General features: G+C 36.3%; 1 protein-coding gene across 13 annotated transcripts in view; it reads right to left on the bottom strand.

The window, feature by feature from the left end:
- FRYL (FRY like transcription coactivator) overlaps positions 1-22,504 on the bottom strand; it is a 344,107-nt gene that overhangs the window by 77,613 nt on the left and 243,990 nt on the right. For 12 of the 13 annotated variants that reach the window (XR_007517673.1, XM_049886274.1, XM_049886269.1 and 9 more), the window contains 10 exons: positions 20,740-20,847; positions 17,179-17,416; positions 14,548-14,733; positions 14,215-14,301; positions 10,839-11,107; positions 8,222-8,417; positions 7,017-7,141; positions 5,472-5,529; positions 3,959-4,050; positions 724-896 (listed from right to left, as the gene is read on the bottom strand). Coding sequence is in view for 12 of the 13 variants with exons in the window: in XM_049886274.1 (XP_049742231.1) it covers positions 724-896; positions 3,959-4,050; positions 5,472-5,529; positions 7,017-7,141; positions 8,222-8,417; positions 10,839-11,107; positions 14,215-14,301; positions 14,548-14,733; positions 17,179-17,416; positions 20,740-20,847 (1,532 nt within the window). In the remaining variant the exon portion in view is untranslated. The remainder of the gene's footprint in view (positions 1-723; positions 897-3,958; positions 4,051-5,471; positions 5,530-7,016; positions 7,142-8,221; positions 8,418-10,838; positions 11,108-14,214; positions 14,302-14,547; positions 14,734-17,178; positions 17,417-20,739; positions 20,848-22,504) is intronic. The other variant, XM_049886276.1, reaches the window with a different exon arrangement.

Genomic DNA, 22,504 nt, shown 5'->3' with positions numbered 1-22,504 from the left:
TGCCAAAACAAAACAAACAAAAATACAAAAAACCTCACCAAACCCATTGCTGTTGAGTCAGTTCCAGCTCATGTTGACCCACTGTGTTGCAGAGTAGAACTGTTCCATAGGGTTTTTTTAGCTGTAATTTTTTATGGCATCAGATTACCAGGTCTTTCTTCTGTAGCACCACAGGGTAGGTTCAAACTGCCAACCTTTAGGTTAGCAGTTGAGTGCAAACCATTTGTGTCACCCAGGGACCTCAATGCCTAAACCAGTATCTCACATATAGCACATGCTCCATAGTAGGCACACATGTGCAAATAAGTGAACCAATTAATCACACTGTATCCTTGTTATACATCTGTGGCCTACACCCTTTTCCCATTATTCAAAAGTATCTCCTTAATTCTATTTTCAATTGCCATTTGGGGCATTAAGCAATTTGTTCACTGTGTCTAAAACTAGTCCAAAGAGCGTACTCCACTGTTTTCTTCAGATTTTGGGGTCAGTGTCTTGATTATCAGCGAAAATCTATGCTGGGTTCCTTTTTGATTTCTGACCACTGGCACTAATTCAAAGGTAATACAAACTCTTACCATCCATGTTATTCTGATACATTTTTCTAGCATATTAATAAATTGTTTTGTAACTTAGATTATAATTACAAAACCTCGGGGGAAGAAAAAAAAATATGATAGTATCTCAATATCCGATAATGTTTGAAAAAACTGAAAGCGATACCTGGAACATTCTGAATGATGTTCGCCACTAAGGCACTAAAATGGCATCGTAGATCCTTCAGTGTGTCAGAGTCTTTTTCATTTTCTGCTTCCAGGAGTTGTCTAGTTAAATCTACATACTCCAATAAAGTGTTGTTGAGGAAATGTGTTTCATTATCAAGGCCACCACTTGCACTGAAAATATTTTAAAAAATAAATAATTAATAAAATGTGATTTAAAATTATAATTTAAACTGAAACAAATTTCTAGGACTCAAAATCTGAATAATATATATTAAACTTTACATGATCATGGTAGCATGCAACTTAATATACAAAAATTAAATGAACATGATTAGGCCTTGCTTAAATATAAAAATAGATGGTGCTTCTTGATCAGGGAACCACTATTGATATCTATATAATTCAATTCTGTATCTAACTTTGGTCAACTATTCTGAGTGTTACTGTTATTTCCTCTCTGTCAAAATGAATAGCTTTTTAGTAAGGAAATAAGCAGGTATATGGGATGGGGAAGATCAGGTTAGAAAGGTGGAAAGAGGAAAGATTAGTTCTATACATTCTCATAGTTGCCATGCCTATTTGTATTATGCCTGCAGCATAATCAATCAAATATGCATTAGAAGCTTAATCTCAGCAACATACCATGATAGGTATTATTGGGGATAAAAAAATTTAAGAGAATTCACAAAGAGTAGTGTGGAGTGTTGGTTTTCAAACCTTGTTTCCAAACCTGTGAACATGCCCCAAGAATCTCTGCAATAAGGTTCTGTTTGAGAAAGAGAGTTCTGGGCCAGGAAACCACTGACCGGTAGGGGGACACACGGTTAGACTCAGAGGTCCTGGATTCCAATCTTGTTCCATTAGTTATTAGACATGTGACCAGTACTTCCTTCAGAGCATTCAGTAAGAATATAAATGAAAATGCTTAGTAAACTGTACCCACTGCTGCTGGGTCAATTCTGACTCATAGCAACCCTATAGAACAGAGTAGAACTGCCCCCACAGGATCCCTAAGGCTGCAGATCTTTACGGAAGCAGACTGCCACATTTTTCTCCAATGGAGCAGCTGGTGGGTTCGAATCGCTGATCTCTTCATTAGTATCTGAGTGCTAAACCACTGCACTACAAGGGCTCTCTTAGTAAACCGTAAGTACTAATAAATGATTTAGCTACTGCCTTTACATTTATTTGGGCCAGTTTTTTCTTGTTATATTTTCTAAGTAATTCTAATGTGGATGATTATAAAAGTAAAAATTAATTTGTACCTAATAACTACTTCGAATGGCTTTCTATAAACATCCTGACCCTATGAAAACAAGACTGAGGAAGTCATAGTGGTAGTAGAGTATATTAAAAAATACCAGTCAACAATAAAAATGCATTGAATGAATTTCTAACCACAATTTCTCCAAAAAAAAAAAAAATTCCTTAAATAAGTGTTTATTAAACTCTAGGTCATGACCTAGTGCTTGATGAGAAACCAATTTAGTTGGCTGTGATTTGTGCTGGAATAAAACATTTATCCATTCAATAAATATTCACCAAGTGCCCGCTATGTGTCAGAGACATGGGATCCACTGGGTAAACAAAATAAAGATTCCTGTTTTTTTGCTATTTAGAATTCATCTTTTTTTCCCTTAACCAAAATAAAGATAATATTAAAAAAAGATGTATAATAGCTAGAGTCTTATATACGTTTTTCTTAAAAATAAAAACAAATTATGCAACTGTGTTCAAAAACCACTGCTGTTCAATAATGAGGATAGCTTTTGCAGTTAAATTTAAAATACACCAAACCCTTGCCAGTCATACACAAAAAAGTAACGAAGATTCTTCATTCAGTAACATTACATTAAAAGCAATGACAATGGCAAAAATAATTTAGATATGTTGTTAATTTTTGCGGAAAACAGAAAAAAGGATGCTGCTGTTTCTTTGTCTTTTTTTGCTTTTCATTTAATAGTAAAGAATAGTAAATAAGTGGCATAAATTCTCTTTGATTAAAGCTCTATTTTAAAAGCACTCATCAAAAACAGTATCAGATAGTAAAAATGAAGTGTTAAATACACTAATAATCACGAGGAATGCAAAATTAATGATGCAAAGCAGTTATCACAGTTACTATGCCTGTATGAGTACTGATACATTTTTTCTCAAGATCTCTTTTCAGTTACATTTTTTAGATACAGTCATAGCCATTTTTTTCCCCTCAATGGTCAGACAACACCATTGCCCTGCTAAGAAAATAGTTACTTCTCAACCCAAAGCTGACAGCGAATTTCCTCAAAGGGCTTTCCATCTGTTCTCCAGCAACAACTCCAGGTTTACAGTTTTATTTGTGAATGGTAGAACACAGTTATAAATTATGTTTGTGGATTTTGTATTTGCACTGAGCAGGATAGAGAACAGTTCACTGGAATAAATTTGCAAACCTTATAATGTTTAGCCTTTGAATACGTGATTTTTGCAAGAAAAATTAGCATTTAAAAACAAGTAATAGGTACATCTGCAGAGAAAAGGCTACTGCTATGTCTACTTATCTACGTAACAAGATTCCAACTAACTAAAAATCATAGGTGCATTAAAACTAATTTTTGTCTGATGTAAGCTAGTTGTAGTAGTAAATTTTTCACTACATTTTTTGGGCATTGGTTACAGTATTGGATAAATAACATTTGCAGCAATATAGATAGCTGCCATTGAGCTGATTCTGACTCATGGCACTCTTATGTACAACAGAACAAAGCGCTGTCCTGTCCTGCGCCAGCCTCGCGGCTTCTGGCACGTTTGAGGTCATCGTTACAGCTACTGTGCCCATCCATCTCACCAAGGATCTCCCCAGCCCTCGATTTCACCGAACATGATGTCTTCCAGCAAATTAATCCCTCCTGATGACGTATCCAAAGCAAGTAAGTTGGACAATGTTTCGTTGCGATCCATAGGGTTTTCACCGACTAATTTTCAGAAGTAGGTTGCCAGACCTTTCCTTCTAGCCTGCCTTAGTCTGGAAGCTTTACTGAAACCTGTCTACCACGGGTGATCCTGCTAAGATTTGGAATACTGGTGGCATAGCTTCCAGCACAACAGCAACACATAAGCCACCACAGCACAATAACCTGACAGGTGCCATTATAGTAATATAGGAAGGCTTTGCTTTTTTTATTTTTCATGAGAGAAAAATGCCATGTTCCCTAATCATTCCAAAGTTTTAAAAAACAAAATCCAACACTGACCTGTGACTAATGACACCAGCATCTGCCAGCAGTTCAAATATTCGTACCAGTTGTACTCGTAAAATATCCCGACGCCTGCGTCGTTTCATATTCTATTTCAAAGATACAAAATATTACAGGCAGTCCCAGGATTAGAAACGAGTTTCATTCCTAAGTCTGTCTTTAAGTCGGACTTATAAGTAAGTTGGAACAGTTAGGTATGGCTCATATCTAATGCTGGTCAAAGTTTTATCTTAGTATATATTATGCCTTTCTATGCGTAAAAAACACTAACGAAACACTTCTAGATGCACTGAAACATCTTTAACACGGTAATACAGTAATAATAATACCAATGTTTTGATGCATGTTGCAGAGTAGCACCCGTTTGTTATTATAAACCATTGTATGTACCTTGAATTTTTACTATAATAGGCTTTACCGGGGGTTGGTTCGAAACTATGAGTTTGTACCTGGAAACTGCCTGAAGTTAAAAAAACCTTCAGGGAAGTTGATGGAAAGCTTGCTGGCGTAACTTGGGAAGAATAATGTGAATGTCTCAGAGAGAGTTTCTGGGCTCATCAAAATTATTTTCCTTGTGCAAATGCACATTGTGAACACTCTGGCAGCTACTGCACCAGAGAGACGCATGTGGATAGCTTAAAATTAATGATCCAAATAAAATCACACGACACTTCACAGTGATATTTTCAGAATTTGCTAATCTGAAAACTTCAGAAGAATTAAAGGGACTAGTAAACTGTTCTCAGTGAATGATAAAAAATCCCTAAGGCAATCCCAAAAATACAACAAAAGGCCAAGAAAAAAATTCTAAAGGGAACTCAAGAAACCCCACAAATTTTACTCATACCAGTTTTCCACTTAAAAATTAATTGTGGCATAAGACAAAATAAATACAAACAAAGACAAAAGAAAATTTTTCTTTGGTCATTATGGTATGAATAAACATCTTTGTTATACTAAGACCAAAGTACTAAATACATACAATAACAGCTTTAACACTTCAACTTGATTCTGCTTCTAACAGGAAGTCAAACAGTAGTAAAATAGAGAGCTTCTACACCATTTTCACTAACCCCCTCTGCCCCCGCAAAAGAAGAAAAGAAAGAAAACACCCACTGCCATTGAGTCAAATCAGACTCATAGTGACCCTATAGAACAGAGTAGAACTGCCCCATGGGGTCTCCAAGGAGCGGCAAGTAGATTCGAATAGCTGCCCTTTCGGTTAGCAGTCAAGCTCTTAACCACTGTGCCACCAGGGCTCCTACTTTCACTACAGAGCTCATTATTCTGCTTACAATATAGTTTTCATAATACGGAGCAATTAAAAATATATTTATTAGTCTTTCATTTACATGTCCACAATCCAATTTCCCCCCCATCCATTAGCAGGCCAATTTGCTGATGACTGTTAAATTTATTGTTTCTTTTAGCTCTCTACTTCACAAAATACAAAATTAGTTCTGGATGGACTAAAGGCTTAAATTTGAAAGGGAGAACTTAAAAATTTTACCTCCGGCCTTCTTTCGAGTGCTTCTTTAATTATGGGATGCAATTCCTCTATTAGTTCCCTACAAGAAAAATTATAGACATTCTATTATTAGCTAAACCAATATAATCTGACATATATGCAAATATGTACAAATTAACATAGTGACATCAACTGACAGATACTAACCTTAATCCTAAAATTAACCTTAATCCTACTTTGGCAAAATTTTTATTGTTTTATTCCAGTTACAAAAAATACATGCATACTACAGAATATCTGAAAACAAAAAAGTTATAGGCTACCTATTCTAGTTCATAAGGTAAGTACTATCAATATTTTTGTTTAATCATTTTCAACCCACATATACTTTACAGTTGAAACTCTACCATATTTAAAAATCTTTTTTTTTTAACACTATTCACATGCCATTAATTAGTTTAAAATATTTGATTATAGAGTGGGATACCATAGTTTTCCTAACCATTTCCATTTATTACCAAATCCTTGCACTTTATCTCATTTTTCTGTTACTGTAAATACTGTCCCAGTGAACATCTTTGTACATTAATATTTGTCTTCATTTCTGATTATCTCCTTAGGATTAATTCGTAGAAATTGAATTAATGTGCCAATAGCTATGAACTTTATGAAAATGATTTGCTTATATTCTAACTTCAAACAGAAAATGTGCTCATTGTAGAAGTTTTGTAAAATACAAAAAAAAAATAAGAAGAAAATCCATCCATGATTTCCTCATTTACAGAAAACCACCACTGACATTTAAAGTATGTGCCTTGGAATTGTTTCTATTTATAGAGAATTTGTTTTTTTAAGAAATTAAGATAATTTTTGTATCCCTTTTTTTCTCTTTAACACAATAGTGTATTTATGTGCCGTAAGATATTCTTCTAAAATTTCATTTATAATGAATGATATCCCATACTTATAGATACATTACAATCTATTAATCTATTTTGTTGCTATACATGCTACCTTGGAGACAAAATATCAAACACTATCCTTCATGTTAGTTGAGGACATTTTCAAAATAATAAATTTAGGGCCCAGCAGGCAACAACAAAATAGAATCTTAAGCAAAAATGAAGAATTTGGTACATTAATATCAAGGATATCCAGAATGATATAAAATATATGTATTTCTTTTAAAAATATTCTAGTTATTTTGAATAAGAATGAGGAAACTGGAATTTTAATCACTAGACCAAGATTATACATTAATAGAACCACTATGTAAATAAATGTGGTAGAAAAATATTACAAATTTACATAGCATGTTACATTTTTAGAAAATATTTATAGATAGTATAGATTTTCATAATAATTCTGTGAAGAAAATAAGGTTAAACCTTATTTGCTCAATCAAAATCAGGGAATGAAGGCTCAAGTAAATTAAGTGACTTGTTAAAATTACACAGCTAGTTAACTGGTAAAAGTCCAGACTGGTATGCAACTATCCTGAGAGTACTCTGCTTGACTTACCATATTCTCTCTAAATTGCCACTTTTACTACTTTAATGCATACAGAAATCATAAGAAGATAATTACCTAAAAGCTCCTGGATTGGTCCTGCCAAGACCTAGAACAAGGGATTCTGTGATTTCCATGCTCTCAGAGCGCATCATTGGAACTATGTGCTTAAACAAGGATGAAGGGGATGGGATGCCGATAATCTGGGGGGAAAAAAATACTGTTTTTATAGCAGCCACTCTGATATGCAATTCCGTGATATTAATTCCCACTAAATAATTTGACCAGCAATCTTTTGGTCAAGGACAAAGGATAAATGAAACATTATTATGAACGGTGCTTCAAATTTCACCTATGGTGGTGGTGGTGGTATGTGTACTGCTGAATTGATTCTGACTCAAAGCGACACTATGGGACAGAACAGAACTGCCCCATAGGGTTTCCAAGGCTGTAATCTATACATGAGCAGATCTCCTGGTCTTTTCTCCCATGGAGCCACTGGTGGGTTTGAATCACCAACCTTTTGGTGATCAGCCAAGTGTTTAACCACTGCGCCACCAGGGCTCTTTATCTACGGTGTACATAACCTAAAAAAGGTTAAATGACGTGTCCCATGTCTCATTGCACATTTGTTTACAGAGCTGAGACTTGTTTGCAGGTCTCTTTACTTCTTAGGGATACTCACCGTCATATAATAAACTGCTTCCTTTCATCAGAAATTCCATAATGTCTTTGGATCCACGAAAATGAGTAAAGCAAAATTACTTTTAAAAGTCATCAGTGTCAAAGTTAGACACCTAAGTCTTAAGTTTTCTAAATTTCCTTGAACTACTCCATAAAATTTTGTGCCATATCATAACAAATATAAAACTGTTTTTATCAGTACTATTTGTATCACTATATGACTTAGGGAAATTCTAGACAGGTACTTTAAAAGAAATTATTTAAATGAATCCTTTTCATTAAATATTTACAAGTGTAGGAACTATAGGAAACAGAGTAAGTAAAAATGGGGATGAAAGTTATTTTTTAAATATTCACTATAATGAATTTAATGGGCATGGCCCTATCTCACCAAAACAAACAAAAAAATCTTTATGTATCACTGGCTCCAACTCTGAATCCATAAAAATATTAATAGGATTTCTACGACTATTTTTATTATTAATGTAAGCAAATGATTTACTTTTTAATCAACTCACTTTACTGTCTTCGAAAAGAAAATTTTAAAACATTACTTTTACAACGCCATTCAGATTCGAGGATAGATCCAGAAAGCTTACTTTAGAATCGATGCTGTAGCCACTGTCGGGGGTCGACGCCAGCGTCTCGGGAGGAGAACACCTCACAGAACCTGTAGATGCTGAAGACGGCGTGGATGTTGCCGCACTGCAGCACAGAAGCAGACAGTTTCTCCACAGGCCGATGTAGGAGTCACTGCTCGTGGTAGCGTTCACCTTCTTAGCATTGATGGGGCTACTAAGGAAAAAAAAAAGTAATGCTAAATTTCTATCAATTTTAAGGAAGATGGCTAGCTCAAAATTTTTATTACTAGTACTAAATCTTTGTGGAATTATATAACATATAAGTGAATAAAGTATTAGATGGGAAATTAAAATGTATTATGGGATCATTTCAACATAGCCTATTATTCTTGTGACAAACATTAATAATTTTATCAGGACACATTTTATAACTTATTATACGCGTGCCATGTAGAAAAAAATAAGTGAAAAGAAAATGAAAATTACCATTAATTCCATACCAAAATAAGCACTGTATATTCTATACTCCTTCTGTTCATATACACACGCACTGTAAATGCATGGATACACCTCTTTTAATTCATAAAAACTGATTAATATTATTTTGTACCTGCTTTTTATACTTAACATGTATTTTAACATCTCTCCATGTAATCTGGCATACTTTCATGACATCATCTTTGATGAACTGTATGCTATATCATATGAATTATCATATTTTATATAGCCATACTTTCAGTGTTGGACATTTTAGTCAGTAGCAATTTTTCCCCATCGTAAACAATATACGTCTGCACATACGCTTAATTATTTCCTTGGATAAATTCCTGAATATGGAATGGCAGAATCCAAAAAAAAAAAACACATTTTTTTAAGCCTTCTGCCAAATTTCTGTCTTGAAAAAAGTACATCTATCATATATTTTGGAACAACTGGCATAAATCTTCCCAACCATCAAAATTCTGTTGGGATTAAGAACTGAGAGTAAATAAAAATAAAAAAATATTAATATGCAGTCCCTGCCTATGAATGGCTTATAATAAGATAAATAATGCATACACACCACTTCATTCATTTAGCAACAGTGCCTACATGGGCACAGTGATCTGGGCACTGGTGATGCAGCAGTAAAATAACAACAAAAAAAACTGACAAAAATCACTGCCATCATATGGGTTAGAGAAGACATACAATTAATAAATACAAATAAAACAATGTCATAATGACATAAATGGTGCTAAGTATGACAAAGAAAAATACAGAAGAATGGGGAGATAGGGAATGCTGGTAGGAGTGGAGCTTACACTCTTAAATATGGTCATAAATGTCTTGCAACATAGGAGTCAAACATATTTTAAAAGACAGCATTCAATACAAAACACCTCAGGATCTCTCTACCTATATGCAACAGTTAGTTAAAGTGTTTGCTACAAACCAAAGGGCTGGTGATTTGAGTCCACCCAGAGGTGCCTTAGAAGAAAGGCCTAGTGATCTACATCTAAAAAAATCAGCCATTGAAAACCCTATAGAAAAACAGTTCTACTTTGACACACATGGGGTCACCGTAAGTTAGAGTCAAATTGACGGCAACTAGTTAGTTGGTGTGTGTGTGTGTATATACGTGTGTGTATACACACACTCACAAATATGTATACATATATATACACACACCAAATACACATACATATATACATGTGTTATTCAAAAGGAACGATGATTACTCTAGGTCGGAGGTGTAAGAGAAAGCTTTAAAAATAAGGTGGAATTTGAGATATGTCAGATACGGACATGCAAAGATGGAGAAAACAAAAGAATCTAGGTTCATGTGAACAAAAGCCCACAGAATGGCAACTGTAGACCACATCTAGTGAACTTTGAGAGATTCGCTTTGGTTCTAACATAAGAATATACGGATGGCAGTGATAAAAAAAGGACTGGAGCTAGGCTTGGAAAGCCTTTAATGCAAGTTTACAATGTTGAGTTTATTCACACTTTGTGCTTATGTGGGGGAGTCATACAATAAAAGGACTCATACCATATAATCTATGGCATACTGGATGAGGTGAAATCAAGAAGCCAAACTCACATTCAAAAATTATCTTCCATATTTAAGAGCAAGAAGAAATTAATTGCAGTTTATAATGACCTTGGTCAACTCTGCATATTCTACATCTTTGCCATTACCCTCAAAACCACCACCCAATGCTATAATTATCACTCCTTAGTAGCAGATGGCCTTCCTTACGATGCCATCTAGAAAAGTAAGGCCACTGACCTTGGATCCTCTCTACCTCTCACCTTTCATCTACAGACTTTTATCTACACCCACATCTATACTTATCATAGGATCCTTTCCTCATTAATTCTTCCCTTCAATACAGATTCACTGGACACATGTACCAAACACTGTGTTAATAAGTAAAATAGCAGTTACAACTTGGTGAGACTGAATTACATGAAAAGGGCAAAGGAATTATATGAATGTATCCTATACAACTTTCTTCTCCCTCCTTAATACATCAAAACAGCATGACAGTATTTATAGGATTGCCTAACTTATACAGCTTTCTGAATACATACGTTAGGAAAGCTGACAGTATATGCATTTTTAATTTAGCCTAGCAAAATAACTTACTTTATATCAACCTGTGGGGACAACAACTGAAGTCTTGTGTATGCAAACATCCAAGCGTAGCTCACAGCTGTAGAGCAGTGTTTGGGAAGGTTTTCTTGCTTTAAAAAACTGGAAAGACTTATAATCCATGGGTCTTGGCCTTGGGTCACATGTGCAAATATCCATATATGTGATGGACTAATTACATCAAACTGGTGGCTAATTGGAGAAGAGTTCCATTCTGCTAATGTTTGCAAATCTATCGAGCTAGGGCAATACAGCAAAGTAGTCTGTGTAGAGAAAAAAAGAACCAATTATTACACATTTCAATCTTTTGAAGTTTTGCCATGCAAATTGCTTTATACTTTGAGTGGTCTATTGGTAGTTTCTAGAACAGAGGTTCTTAAACAGGGGTATATGAGGTCCCAGGTGGGTTGTAAATCCCTGAATGTAAGTTTTTCTGGGCATGTCCACTCACATGGTTTTCTAGAGAAGGATTCCATAACTTTCATTAGTCTCGAAAGGATTTACAAAGCAAAAAAGTTAAGAACCACTACTTAAAAAAAAAACCAATGGAGTCTTAAGCTGAACGGAGGCTCAGTTCATTCAGTAATTCACCTACAATGAGCATATTTATAAAGTACCTACTATGAGCTAGGCACTGTTTTAGGCACCAGAAGAGAGTCATCCATTAATCTTTGTTGGTACAATTCTTTAATTGAATTCTTTAAACTGTACATATTTTTAATCATGATCTTTAGTTTACAAAGAGTTTTAAAAATTTATCTTTCTTTATTGTGTGTAACTCATGGGTTATAAGAGTCAAGCTTTGTGCAGAAAGCACATATACCTCTTATTCATGTATTCCAAAACAGGGAGAAAAAAACTGAAGTAGTAAATTTTGATAGTCAATCTTTCAGCACCAACAAAGAAAACTTGATATGTGGTCTTTTTTTCAAACACCCAACTAAGAAAGTTTGCTTAAGTTTTCTCAGGAATGTATTTGTTGATAAAGTGTTCCCTTTTTTTTTTTTTAATTGTGCTTTAAGTAAAAGTTTACAGCTCAAGCTAGTTTCTCATACAAAAATTTATACAAATATTGCTACATGGCCCTAGTTGCTCCCTATAATGTGACAGCACACTCCTTCCTTCCTCCTCAGATTTCCCGTGTTCATTCAACCAGCTCCCGTCCCTTTCTGCCTTCTCATCTCACCTCCGGAAAACCATTTCCATTTTAATGAGTCAAATTACACGTGGCTTTGGCATAAAATGCTCCACAGTTAATCTACTGCACTTAAACGCATGTGGTAAAGCAAACGAAAAATGCTTACTGAAGAAGTGGAGTGTAATTTTTTCTTTCAAACTTCAATGGAAATTTTTTCCCATTGCATTTTAACCAGTACTCCTATGTTTAGGTTATTACATGCCATGTTGTTGTTGTTAGGTGCTGTGGGGTTGGTTCCGACTCATAGCAACCCTATGCACAACAGAACAAAACACTGCCCAGTCCTGTGCCATCCTTACAATTGTTGTTATTCTTGAGCTTATTGTTGCAGACACTGTGTCAAATCCACCTTGTTGAGGGTCGTCTTCTTTTCCACTGACCCTGTACTCTGCCAAGCATGATGTCCTTCTCCAGGGACTGATCCTTCCTGATAACATGTCCAAAGTATGTAAGACACAGTCTCGCCACCCTTGCCTCTAAGGAGCATTCTGGCCGCACTTCTTCCAAGACAGATTTGTTCGTTCTTTTGGCAGTCCGTGGTATATTCAATATTCTTCACCAACACCACAATTCAAAGGCATCAACTCTTCTTTGGTCTTCCTTATTCATCGTCCAGCTTTCACATGCATATGATGCGACTGAAAATACCACGGGCTTGGGTCAGGCACACCTAAGTCTTCAAGGTGGCATCTTTGCTCTTCAACACTTTGAAGAGGTCCTTTGCAGAAGATTTGCCCAATACAATGTTGTCTTTTGATTTCTTGACTGCTGCTTCCATGGCTGTTGATTGTGGATCCAAGCAAAATGAAATTCTTCACAACTTCAATCTTTTCTCCATTTATCATGATGTTACTCGTTGGTCCAGTTGTGAGGATTTTTGTTTTCTTTATGTTGAGGTGTAATCCATACTGAAGGCTGTGGTCTTTGATCTTCATCAGTAAGTGCTTCAAGTCTTCTTCACTTTCAGCAAGCAAGGTTGTGTCATTTGCATAACGCAGGTTGTTAATGAGTCTTCCTCCAATTCTGATGCCCTGTTCTTCTTCATATAGTCCAGCTTCTCGGATTATTTATTTCATACAGATGAAACAGGTATGGTGAAGGAATACAACCCTGACACACACCTTTCCTGACTTTAAACCAATCAGTATCCCCTTGTTCTGTCCAAACAACTGCCTCTTGATCCATGTAAAGGTTCCTCATGAGCACAATTAAGTGTTCTGGAATTCCCATTCTTCGCAGTGTTATCCACGGTTTGTTATGATCCACACAGTCAAATGCCTTTGCATAGTCAATAAAACACAGGTAAACATCCTTCTGGTATTCTCTGCTTTCAGCCAGGATCCATCTGACATCAGCAATGATACCCCTGGTTCCACGTCCTCTTCTGAAACAGGCCTGAATTTCTGGTAGTTCCGTGTCGATATACTGCTGCAGCCGTTTTGCATGATCTTCAGCAAAATTTTGCTTGCGTGTGATATTAACAATATTGTTCTATAATTTCCACATTCGTTTGGATCACCTTTCTTGGGAATAGGCATAAATATGGATCTCTTCCAGACAGCTGGCCAGGAAGCTGCCTTCCATATTTCTTGGCATAGATGAGTGAGCACCTCCAGCACTGCATCTGTTTGTTGAAACATCTCAATTGATATTCCCTCAACTCCTGGAGCCTTGTTTTTCGCCAATGCCTTCAGAGCAGCTTGGACTTCTTCCTTCAGTACCATCGGTTCCTGATCATATACCATCTCTTGAAATGGTTGAATATTGACTAATTCTTTTTGGTATAATGACTCTGTGTATTCCTTCCATCTTCTTTTGATGCTTCCTGCGTCATTTAATATTTTCCCCATGGAATCCTTCACTATTGTAACTCGAGGCTTGAATTTTTTCTTCAGTTCTTTCAGCCTGAGAAACGCCGAGCGTGTTCTTCCCTTTTGGTTTTCCATCTCCAGCTCTTTGCACATGTCATTATAATACTTTACGTTGCCTTCTCAAGAGGCCCTTTGAAATCTTCTGTTCAGTTCTTTTACTTCATCAATTCTTCCTTTTGCTTTAGCTAATGCATTACTTTGGTTTAAGGGGATTCAATTATATATGTACGTATGTATTTTAAGACATACATTGTCTTAACTTCCAAAACAAGACTAAAAAGCATGACATCATCATAGTTACCTGATCGGCCCCAGTGAGATGTATAAAGCTCTCCAGAATGGATGGACTCAGCCTGTCCATCACGTCTATGGCTAATTCATCATCACCCTATAAAAAAAAAATCATAGTATTAAAAACTTTAGGAATGTTAAAGAAAAAGAGCCAGACCTAAGTACAAACTGGAAGTTCATTTTAGTACTATGTGTTACAAATGGAATTGAGGGCAGACTGGTTAGCTAGATGTTATAAAAAAGACTTTGTTAAAAAGTGAGTTACAGCTACATAGTAATAACAGAAATGGGATATAGACGGACAAAAAGATAGTTTCTAAGTATTTCATTTCATAAATCTTACCTTAGGTATTTCCAAAAGTGCAAATAAAGTCCGTATTTCTCTAAGGACACTGACGGCTAGTCTCCTGGTGGCAGGTCGGCTGCTACAGAGAATGACAAGTGCAAACCCTTCAACCACATGGAATACACTGGAATATGGACTTTTTTCCAGAGGAGGAGGATGAGAAGCTCCATCAGCTAGGCCATGCTTGAAAAATAAAGTGAAGTTAAAAATAAATTCAAACAATATATATGTATAGACATTCTAGTAAAACAATAAAGAGTAAAATAAATCACAGAAATTACAACTATAGGTCTACCTCAGCTGAAGCAATTTAAATAGTATTTAATTTATAAAAGTATAATATTGTAGGACTACTGGACCACATCTACTGGACCATGGCCTCCACCAGACTGAGTCCAGTACAATGAGATGGTGGCTGGCTACCACCACTGACTGCTCTGACAGGGATCACAATAGAGTGTCCCAGACAGAGCTGGAAAAAAATGTAGAACAAAATTCTAACTCAAAGAGAAAGACCAGACTTGCTGGCCTGACAGAGGCTGGAGGAACCCTGAGAGTATGGCCCCTGGACACCCTTCCAGCTCAGTAATGAGGCTGCTCCTGAGGTTCACCCTTCAGCCAAAGATTGAACAGCCCCATTGAACAAAACAAGACTAAAGGGGTGCACCAACCCCAAGGGAGGACTGGAAGGCAGGAGGGAACAGAAAAGCTGGTAATAGGGAACCCAGGGTTGAGAAGGGAGAGTGCTGACATGTCGTGGGGTTGTTAACCAGTGTCATACAACAATCTGTGTACTGTTTGATGAGAAACTAGTTTGTTCTATAATCTTTCGTCTAAAGTTCAATAAAAAAAAAGAAAAAAAATGTTAAGATTGTACACAGTGAAAAAAGCATTTAACTAGCAGCCTAAACATGAATTCTGCACCTGTGACGCTCTGACTACTTTGTAACATTGTGCAGTGCAATGAATTGCTTTATATGGCCTTTCTTGCCACGGTCTTATAACTCTCACCAAATGAATGAGTGGAACTACGCAAACAAGGTGTATGGAACCCTAACAAGGGGACTGGTTAGTTTTGCAACCCCACTAGGCTTAAAAGAGAGCCATTCCCAAAGAGGGAGGGGGGAGCTCACTACCAACAAGAAAGAAGAGCTAGGAGTGGAGTGCATCCTTTGGACCTGGGATCCCTGTGCTTTGAGTCTCCTAGACCCAGGAGACAGAGAGAGCGAGCTGTAACACCAGAGATGGTGCAAGATGGCGAGAAGTGAAAGCAGAACAGCAGCAGCAGCAGAACCAGGAGACCTGCATGAGACGGTGCAGTGGGCTTCCCATCCCACGGAGCAAGGTGGTTACAGTGAGTGTGCCGACCGTGTGCCAACCAACAGACTGAGAGAGCTGAGTGCCTTTAGGCCAAGGCTTACTGATGGAGTGGGGTGCCTTCCAGGCACTTATTGACAGACCTAAAGTGCTTTGTAATACTTGCCCAAGTGGGAAAGAGGCCAGGCTGAGGCCAGAGAGAGGCCTTCCTGCGACCAAGGCTGGAAAGAGGCTGCCCTGACTGAAAAACTGTATCGTGAATTGTAACTTGTACTTCCCTAATAAACCCCATAACTGTGAGTATGGTCTTTGAGTTCTGTGTGGCCACTACAAGAAATTACTGAGCAGAGCACAGAGGTAGAGTGCCAGGAGAGGGATGGCTGGTGTCAGAATTGGTAAAAAGTGGGAGGGTGGAGGTATGTCTGACCTCGGCCTCACAGGAATCTGCCTTGGGCTACTGATGCTGATAATGAGTCCCCTTCTCCTTTGCGATGTTAAGACAGAGAAGTCGGGTGCTCCTGCCATGCCATTTGTACACTTGGTACCATCTCTACACCTTGGAACCAAAAGTCACTTTTGTGGAAAATGAGGGGATTGGACTGGATCCTTCATTTTCAAAGTATGGACCAGCAGGGGGCATCATCACCTGGGAGCTTTTCAGAAAAATAATCTCAGGTACCTGGTGATTTGCATGCTCATTAAAGCTCTACATGATTAAGCTCTGAGATACCAACGTTGTATGATTCATACATAACTATTACCATAAAAGGAACCCTGGTGGCGGAGTGGTTAAAGTGTTCGGTTGCAAACCAAAAGGTTGGTGGCTGGAACCCACCAGCTGTTCCATGGGGGAAAGATGTGGCAGTCTGCTTCTGCAAAGATTTACAGCCTTAGAAATCATATGGGGCACTTCTACTCTGTCCTAGAGGGTCGCTATGAGTTGGAATCAACTTGATGGCAGTGGGTTTGGTGGGTTATTATCGTAAATCAACAATCTGAGCAGCTTATATGGTCGTGAAGCAAGGATTGGTGTCATGGATAAAATAATCAAATAATCCAAATGGTAGACTATCATAATTTTTTATTATATTGGTTTTAAATATATTGGAAACAGCCTAAATGTAAGCTAGAATTATCTCCACTTCCTATGTTCATTAAGAACTAATCGTTACCAAAGGAAGAAGGTTTGAAAGGTTAGACGCACACAAACATCATACATTTAATACAGAAACTATGGAATACCTTAAAAGTGAGTAGAGCTGTATATTAGCATTTACCACTGACTATGGACAAAACAAAAGAGTTTGGTACCTGTGAGTCCTGGTTTTTGTTATGCATTTGTGCTGCTTGTTTCCACTGATTTATTAATTGTACTAACATCTTTACAGCATTATCAAGAAGTGTGGGATGGACATCAGTCACTTCACGAACAATAAAATAAACAAATCCTGAAAGAACATCCTCCCGCCAATCTGGAAAATCAAGCATTAATGCCTGCAGAGTATTGAAAGCCAGAGCACGCAGTTCTTCATCCATATGAATTGTGAGCCTACCAAGAACAAAATCCTATTAGCCAACCACAAAACTTTTTAAATAAATAAAACTTGACACTAAAATCTTATAAATTTATGTCCTTTCTTAAGTGTTTTGTAAGAAGTATGAAGATAGGAACCAACGTTCACTTTTTTGCACTGTATTTTTCTTTATGCTAGTCTATATTCATTTGTTTAAATTCACATATGAATCTATTAATAGCAGTCAGCACTTTTACTATAATCCAGAATAACAAGTTTGATCATACTTTAAATGCTTTACTTCAGAAAAGAATACAGACAATATAGATCAGAATTCCATTTTAAAAATTCTTTAATCCTTAAATTACCATATGTTGTTATTGTATAGTCAATCGAAAATTATCCAATCATATCAATATTTTAGCAATATTTCACACTTATTTAGTCCTCTGTTATCACTGGAGAGGACATAACTTATCTCCATTATTTCATTTATGTTAAATATAAGATGAGTCATTATGAAGAAAGAAATACAACAAATAGAAATGGAATCAATTTAACAGAACTAATCCTTGAAGGTGAGAATGAGAACAAATTTAAGAGTAACATCATAAATGGGGTATGCCTACAAGAAAATGAAAAACGAAATACTGTCAACTGAAAACAGAAGGCCCTAAAGAGAGTTTAAGTCTAAATGCGTTAGAGAAGAGGCTACATCAAAACATCAAAAGAATATGTGGGCATGAACATAGGTTTGGTTACAGCATTTTAAACAGAACACAAGGAAGAGAGTGATAAACAAGAACACCACAAAAGACGGCTGCTATAGTTAAGCTACCAAAATATGAATATATACTATATGAATAAGTTTCTGATTTCGGTCTGAAGAGGTTTATTTTAGTGATTGACCACAAGGGCAAATGTATCACAGTTAGAAACAGCCTAAATGAATAAAATAAGTAGGTAATATTAAAAATAATGTCACAATTACATGCTCGGGAAGCTGGGGAGATGGAGTTATCCACAATGACAGAGGAGGAAAGTTGTGTGATTTAGGAGAAAGGAGATATCACAGTCTTCACCCTGCTGAACTCAGTTCTGGTCTTCACTAAGTCAACCTTCAACTGACAATGAGACTGAAGAGAAAATTTATTACAGCTAGATAGACTTGAGAGTAAGCCACAAAGCAGCAGCAGTTATATTAGCACATCAGAAATACCATACAGGGTCAGATTAAGGGCCTCTAGCCCAGTATTCTGCCTCTGATAGTAGCACCAAAGGAGATAGTATGGGAGAGAACAGTGATTAGCCTCTATCATGCTGACTTCAAAGGTTATTTCAATACCCTTTAAATCGAAGAACGTGTAAATATCCATCTTACACCTATCTGTGTGACTCAGAATATCCATGTCATGACTTAACTAGTTGAACAACAATATAATATAGCTTGGCTAATTAAAGGCAAGGGAATTAACTAATGTCTTTTAGAGGTTGTATATGGGTCTACAAATTTACAATATTTCTCTATTTTGTTCATTTGATTGCTTTATTTTTAAGTAAATAAGATTTAGACATCATAACTCTAAATTATAGGAGTTGGGGACAAAACAGATCCTAGAATCCACCTTTCCACTGAGTAAATCCATTGTTTTTGTTAATTGCCATCAAGTCAATTTTGACTCATGGCAACCCCATCTGTATCACAGCAGACATGCTCCATAGGGTTTTCAAAGCTGTGATGGTCAGAAGCAGATCGCTGGGCCTGTCTCCTGAGGGACCCCTGGGTGGGTTCAAACTGCCAATTTTTTGGCTAGCAGGTAAGTGCTTAACCATTTGCACCACCCAGGGACTCTTGTATATCAATTAGTAAATGAATATGGCAGGGAAAAGAAGCAAATTGCCATTTGTAGTTCAGGTGCTTGCTCCTTCACTAGGCTTCACTACCCTTTGTAGATGCAGTTTCGTTTCGGTGGGGGAACTCCGATAGGCTGAGCTCTTGCTCCACCACTCATAAAGATGTAGGTGAGTTAACTTGAGGTGTGGGATAAGAGCAGAATAGAATGGTAGTTGTTTACTGCTTTCCCAAGGAAGCAGTCATAACTAATTCAAACCCCCTTTTGCTCCCTAATGTTGACATAAATCTTTGTAACTCTGCAATTCAGTTCACAGAAAAAATTAAAAGAGTGAGAAGGGAATGAATTCATCTCACAGCGCAAAGTTTCAAAGTAACCTCCCTTCCTCCTCATAATCCTAAAGGTAGACAAACACCATTCTATCTCCAACGGCAACATGCAACAGTGAGGATAAGAGTGACACATGAATGTCTGAAATGCTAGGAGTTTTCAAAAATGGGGCAAAAAGAGCTGTCTATTAACTGTTCATTATGAGTTTAACCTAAGCCTTAGTGGTGAGTGCCTGGCAAGCAGTAAACATCTTTCAATATAAGTATCACTGCTCTATCATGGTCATTTGGTTTTCTATCTAGGACAGGGGTCAGCAAACTATGGTGCCATCCAGATCGGTGTCACTTTTTGTACTGTTTTACTGGAACACAGCCACGCCCAATCCTCATACATTGTCTATGTCTGCTTTTATACGACGTTGGCAGAGATGAATAGCTGCCACAGAGACCCTTTGACCTATAAAGTCTAATATATTTATTACCTGGTCCTTTGCAGAAAAGTTTGCTGACCCCCCATATTGGGAATCATTAATTTTATCAACAAAGGGTCACCACCTCAACTTACAATTATTCTGGGAAGCTAGTATTTAAGTTTGGTTATAATGTTATTTTATTTTATTTTTTTTATGATATATCTAATTGAGGAAAGACGACAAAAACTTGAACCCTATATGAATTTTGCCATAGTAGAAAAGGTGAAAACAAGAACTGTTCACCATCCTAGATCCTAAAGAAATAGTTGAAGTAGTAAACACAATAATTAACTGCCTAACTGGTCATCATCGTACACTGATAATACCCATACTGTAAAACATAATGTATTATATAAATCCCAGGGTATCTCCCTAGATGGAAAGCATTTAAAAACCACCGCTATAGTAAGCTTTGACACAGATCACATATGGTTATGTATAAGAATTGAAAAATAGGATTTATAGGGAATGCAGAAGAACTTTACAAGTTAAAAATGAGTAGGGAGAATGTGTTTAACAAGAAATAAATGAAAAAATGGGAGTTTAGAAAGTAAATCAAATAAAGGATCAAAAATGTCTTTATTACCACTTTCTAGTGGTAATAGTAGTTTTGGGTTAGTGGTAATAGTAACAGGGTGTATTAGAAATTTAAAGGGAGAGAAAGAGATAAAAACAAACACAGCAAATGATAATTCTCACTTACCTTGCTAACAATTCAATGAGATCCGTTCTGCTCATGCCATCAGGAATCAACCTTGGAATAGCAGCAATGCATGTTCTAAACAAATCAATTTTGGGTTTTCTTTCCCCTCTGAAAAATATATCACAATGATATGAATTAATAAGAAGTGTATTACCTATGAGTTATTGGTTGAATTGTGTCCCCCCCAAAATATGTTGTAAACCATAATCTCTATACCAGTGCACATAATCTCATTTGAGAATAGGGTTTCCTTTGTTATGTTAACAGGGCCATATCAGTGTGGGGTGTGTCTAAACCAACCCTTTTTGAGATACAAAAGGAACAGATTAGGCACAGAAGCAAGGAAGCACAGATGGGAAAAGACAGATGCCACGCCCCATGAAGATCGTCAAGGGAGAAACAGAAGCTGAAAAGAGACAAGGACCTTCCCCTAGAGCCAACAGGGGGGAGGGAGGGAGAGGGAGAGAGAGAGAGAGTACGGCTTCCCCTACAGCCTGCACCCTGAATTCGAACTTCTAGCCTCCTAAGCTATGAGAAAAATAAATTTGTTTGTTAAAGTCACTCGCTTGTGGTATTTCTGTTACAGCAGCACTAAGAAACTGAAACAATATGCTAGATAATAAAAGCAAACTTGGAAAATTACAAAAAATAGGAAACCCTCTAAGAAAAAATGTTTAATGTATTTAATATGAAAAAAGCTCATACGAATCCATAGAACATTACCAGTTTATAAATGGACAAAAGAATATGGAGATACTTAGAAAAAAAAAATACAGCCAACAAACAAAAAGATTTTCAGTAGTTATAAAACAAAGATAACAACCATTATTATTAAATATTATTAGATAATATCATTTAATAAATTAGTGATTTAGAAAAATCAATATTTTATTAGCATACATAACAAATTCATTATATATTATTTACTAAATAATACTGCTTAGCTATTAAAGAATAAATAATGATATTGTTTCTAAATAATCAAATATTAGTTATTATCTCTGGCCTGTAAACTAACAAAAGAAAATTATTTTCATTTAATGCCTTATATTAACAAGGTCTTGGGAAACAAACTCATATACCACTATTGGTAATGTTTGCTCTAGGCTTTTTTCTTTCAGAATAAAAATACTTTAAATCTTTATGTAATAAAATGCATCAATTTCTGAAAAACCTGGCTCCTCCTGGGCTTGCTACAATTTAATTATACTATATTTTCTTGTGCAGGAGTTAAGAGCTTCACTGCTAACCAAAAGGTCAGCAGTTCAAATCCACCAGCTGCTTCTTGGAAACCCATGGGGAAGTTCTACTCTGTCCTATAGGGCTACTATGAGTCAGAACTGACTCAACAACACCTAACAACAACATATTTTCTTGTAGTTATTCAGTGATTTTATTTATTTATTTTAAATGTTTAACAACTTGATACATCAGTTTTTATTTTGATTTATATTTCAAGGTGAGGCTTTTAATTAAATTATTTTTTTCCAAAGGCTATGCAGTTGGCCCAATAAAATAATCCTAAAGAAAAGAATCTGGATGTTTTAAGTCTTTTGGGCCAATATCTTTTATAGTAGTGATGGACTGCTGACTTCTAGAGATTTTATATATAATCAATTCTTGCTCTGCATGGCTCAATATGTACACATTTCAGTTTTCAAAATTTAGTTAAATAACACCAGTCCTCCAACAACACATTCAAATTTCGGTTACCACATAATAAGGGAAAAAAAAAAGTTGCTGGTGAGTCAATTCCATCTCATGC

This window comes from Elephas maximus, chromosome 5, assembly GCF_024166365.1.
Source record: "Elephas maximus indicus isolate mEleMax1 chromosome 5, mEleMax1 primary haplotype, whole genome shotgun sequence".
NCBI lineage: Eukaryota > Metazoa > Chordata > Mammalia > Proboscidea > Elephantidae > Elephas > Elephas maximus.
This window is presented reverse-complemented; position numbering and strand designations above follow the sequence as displayed.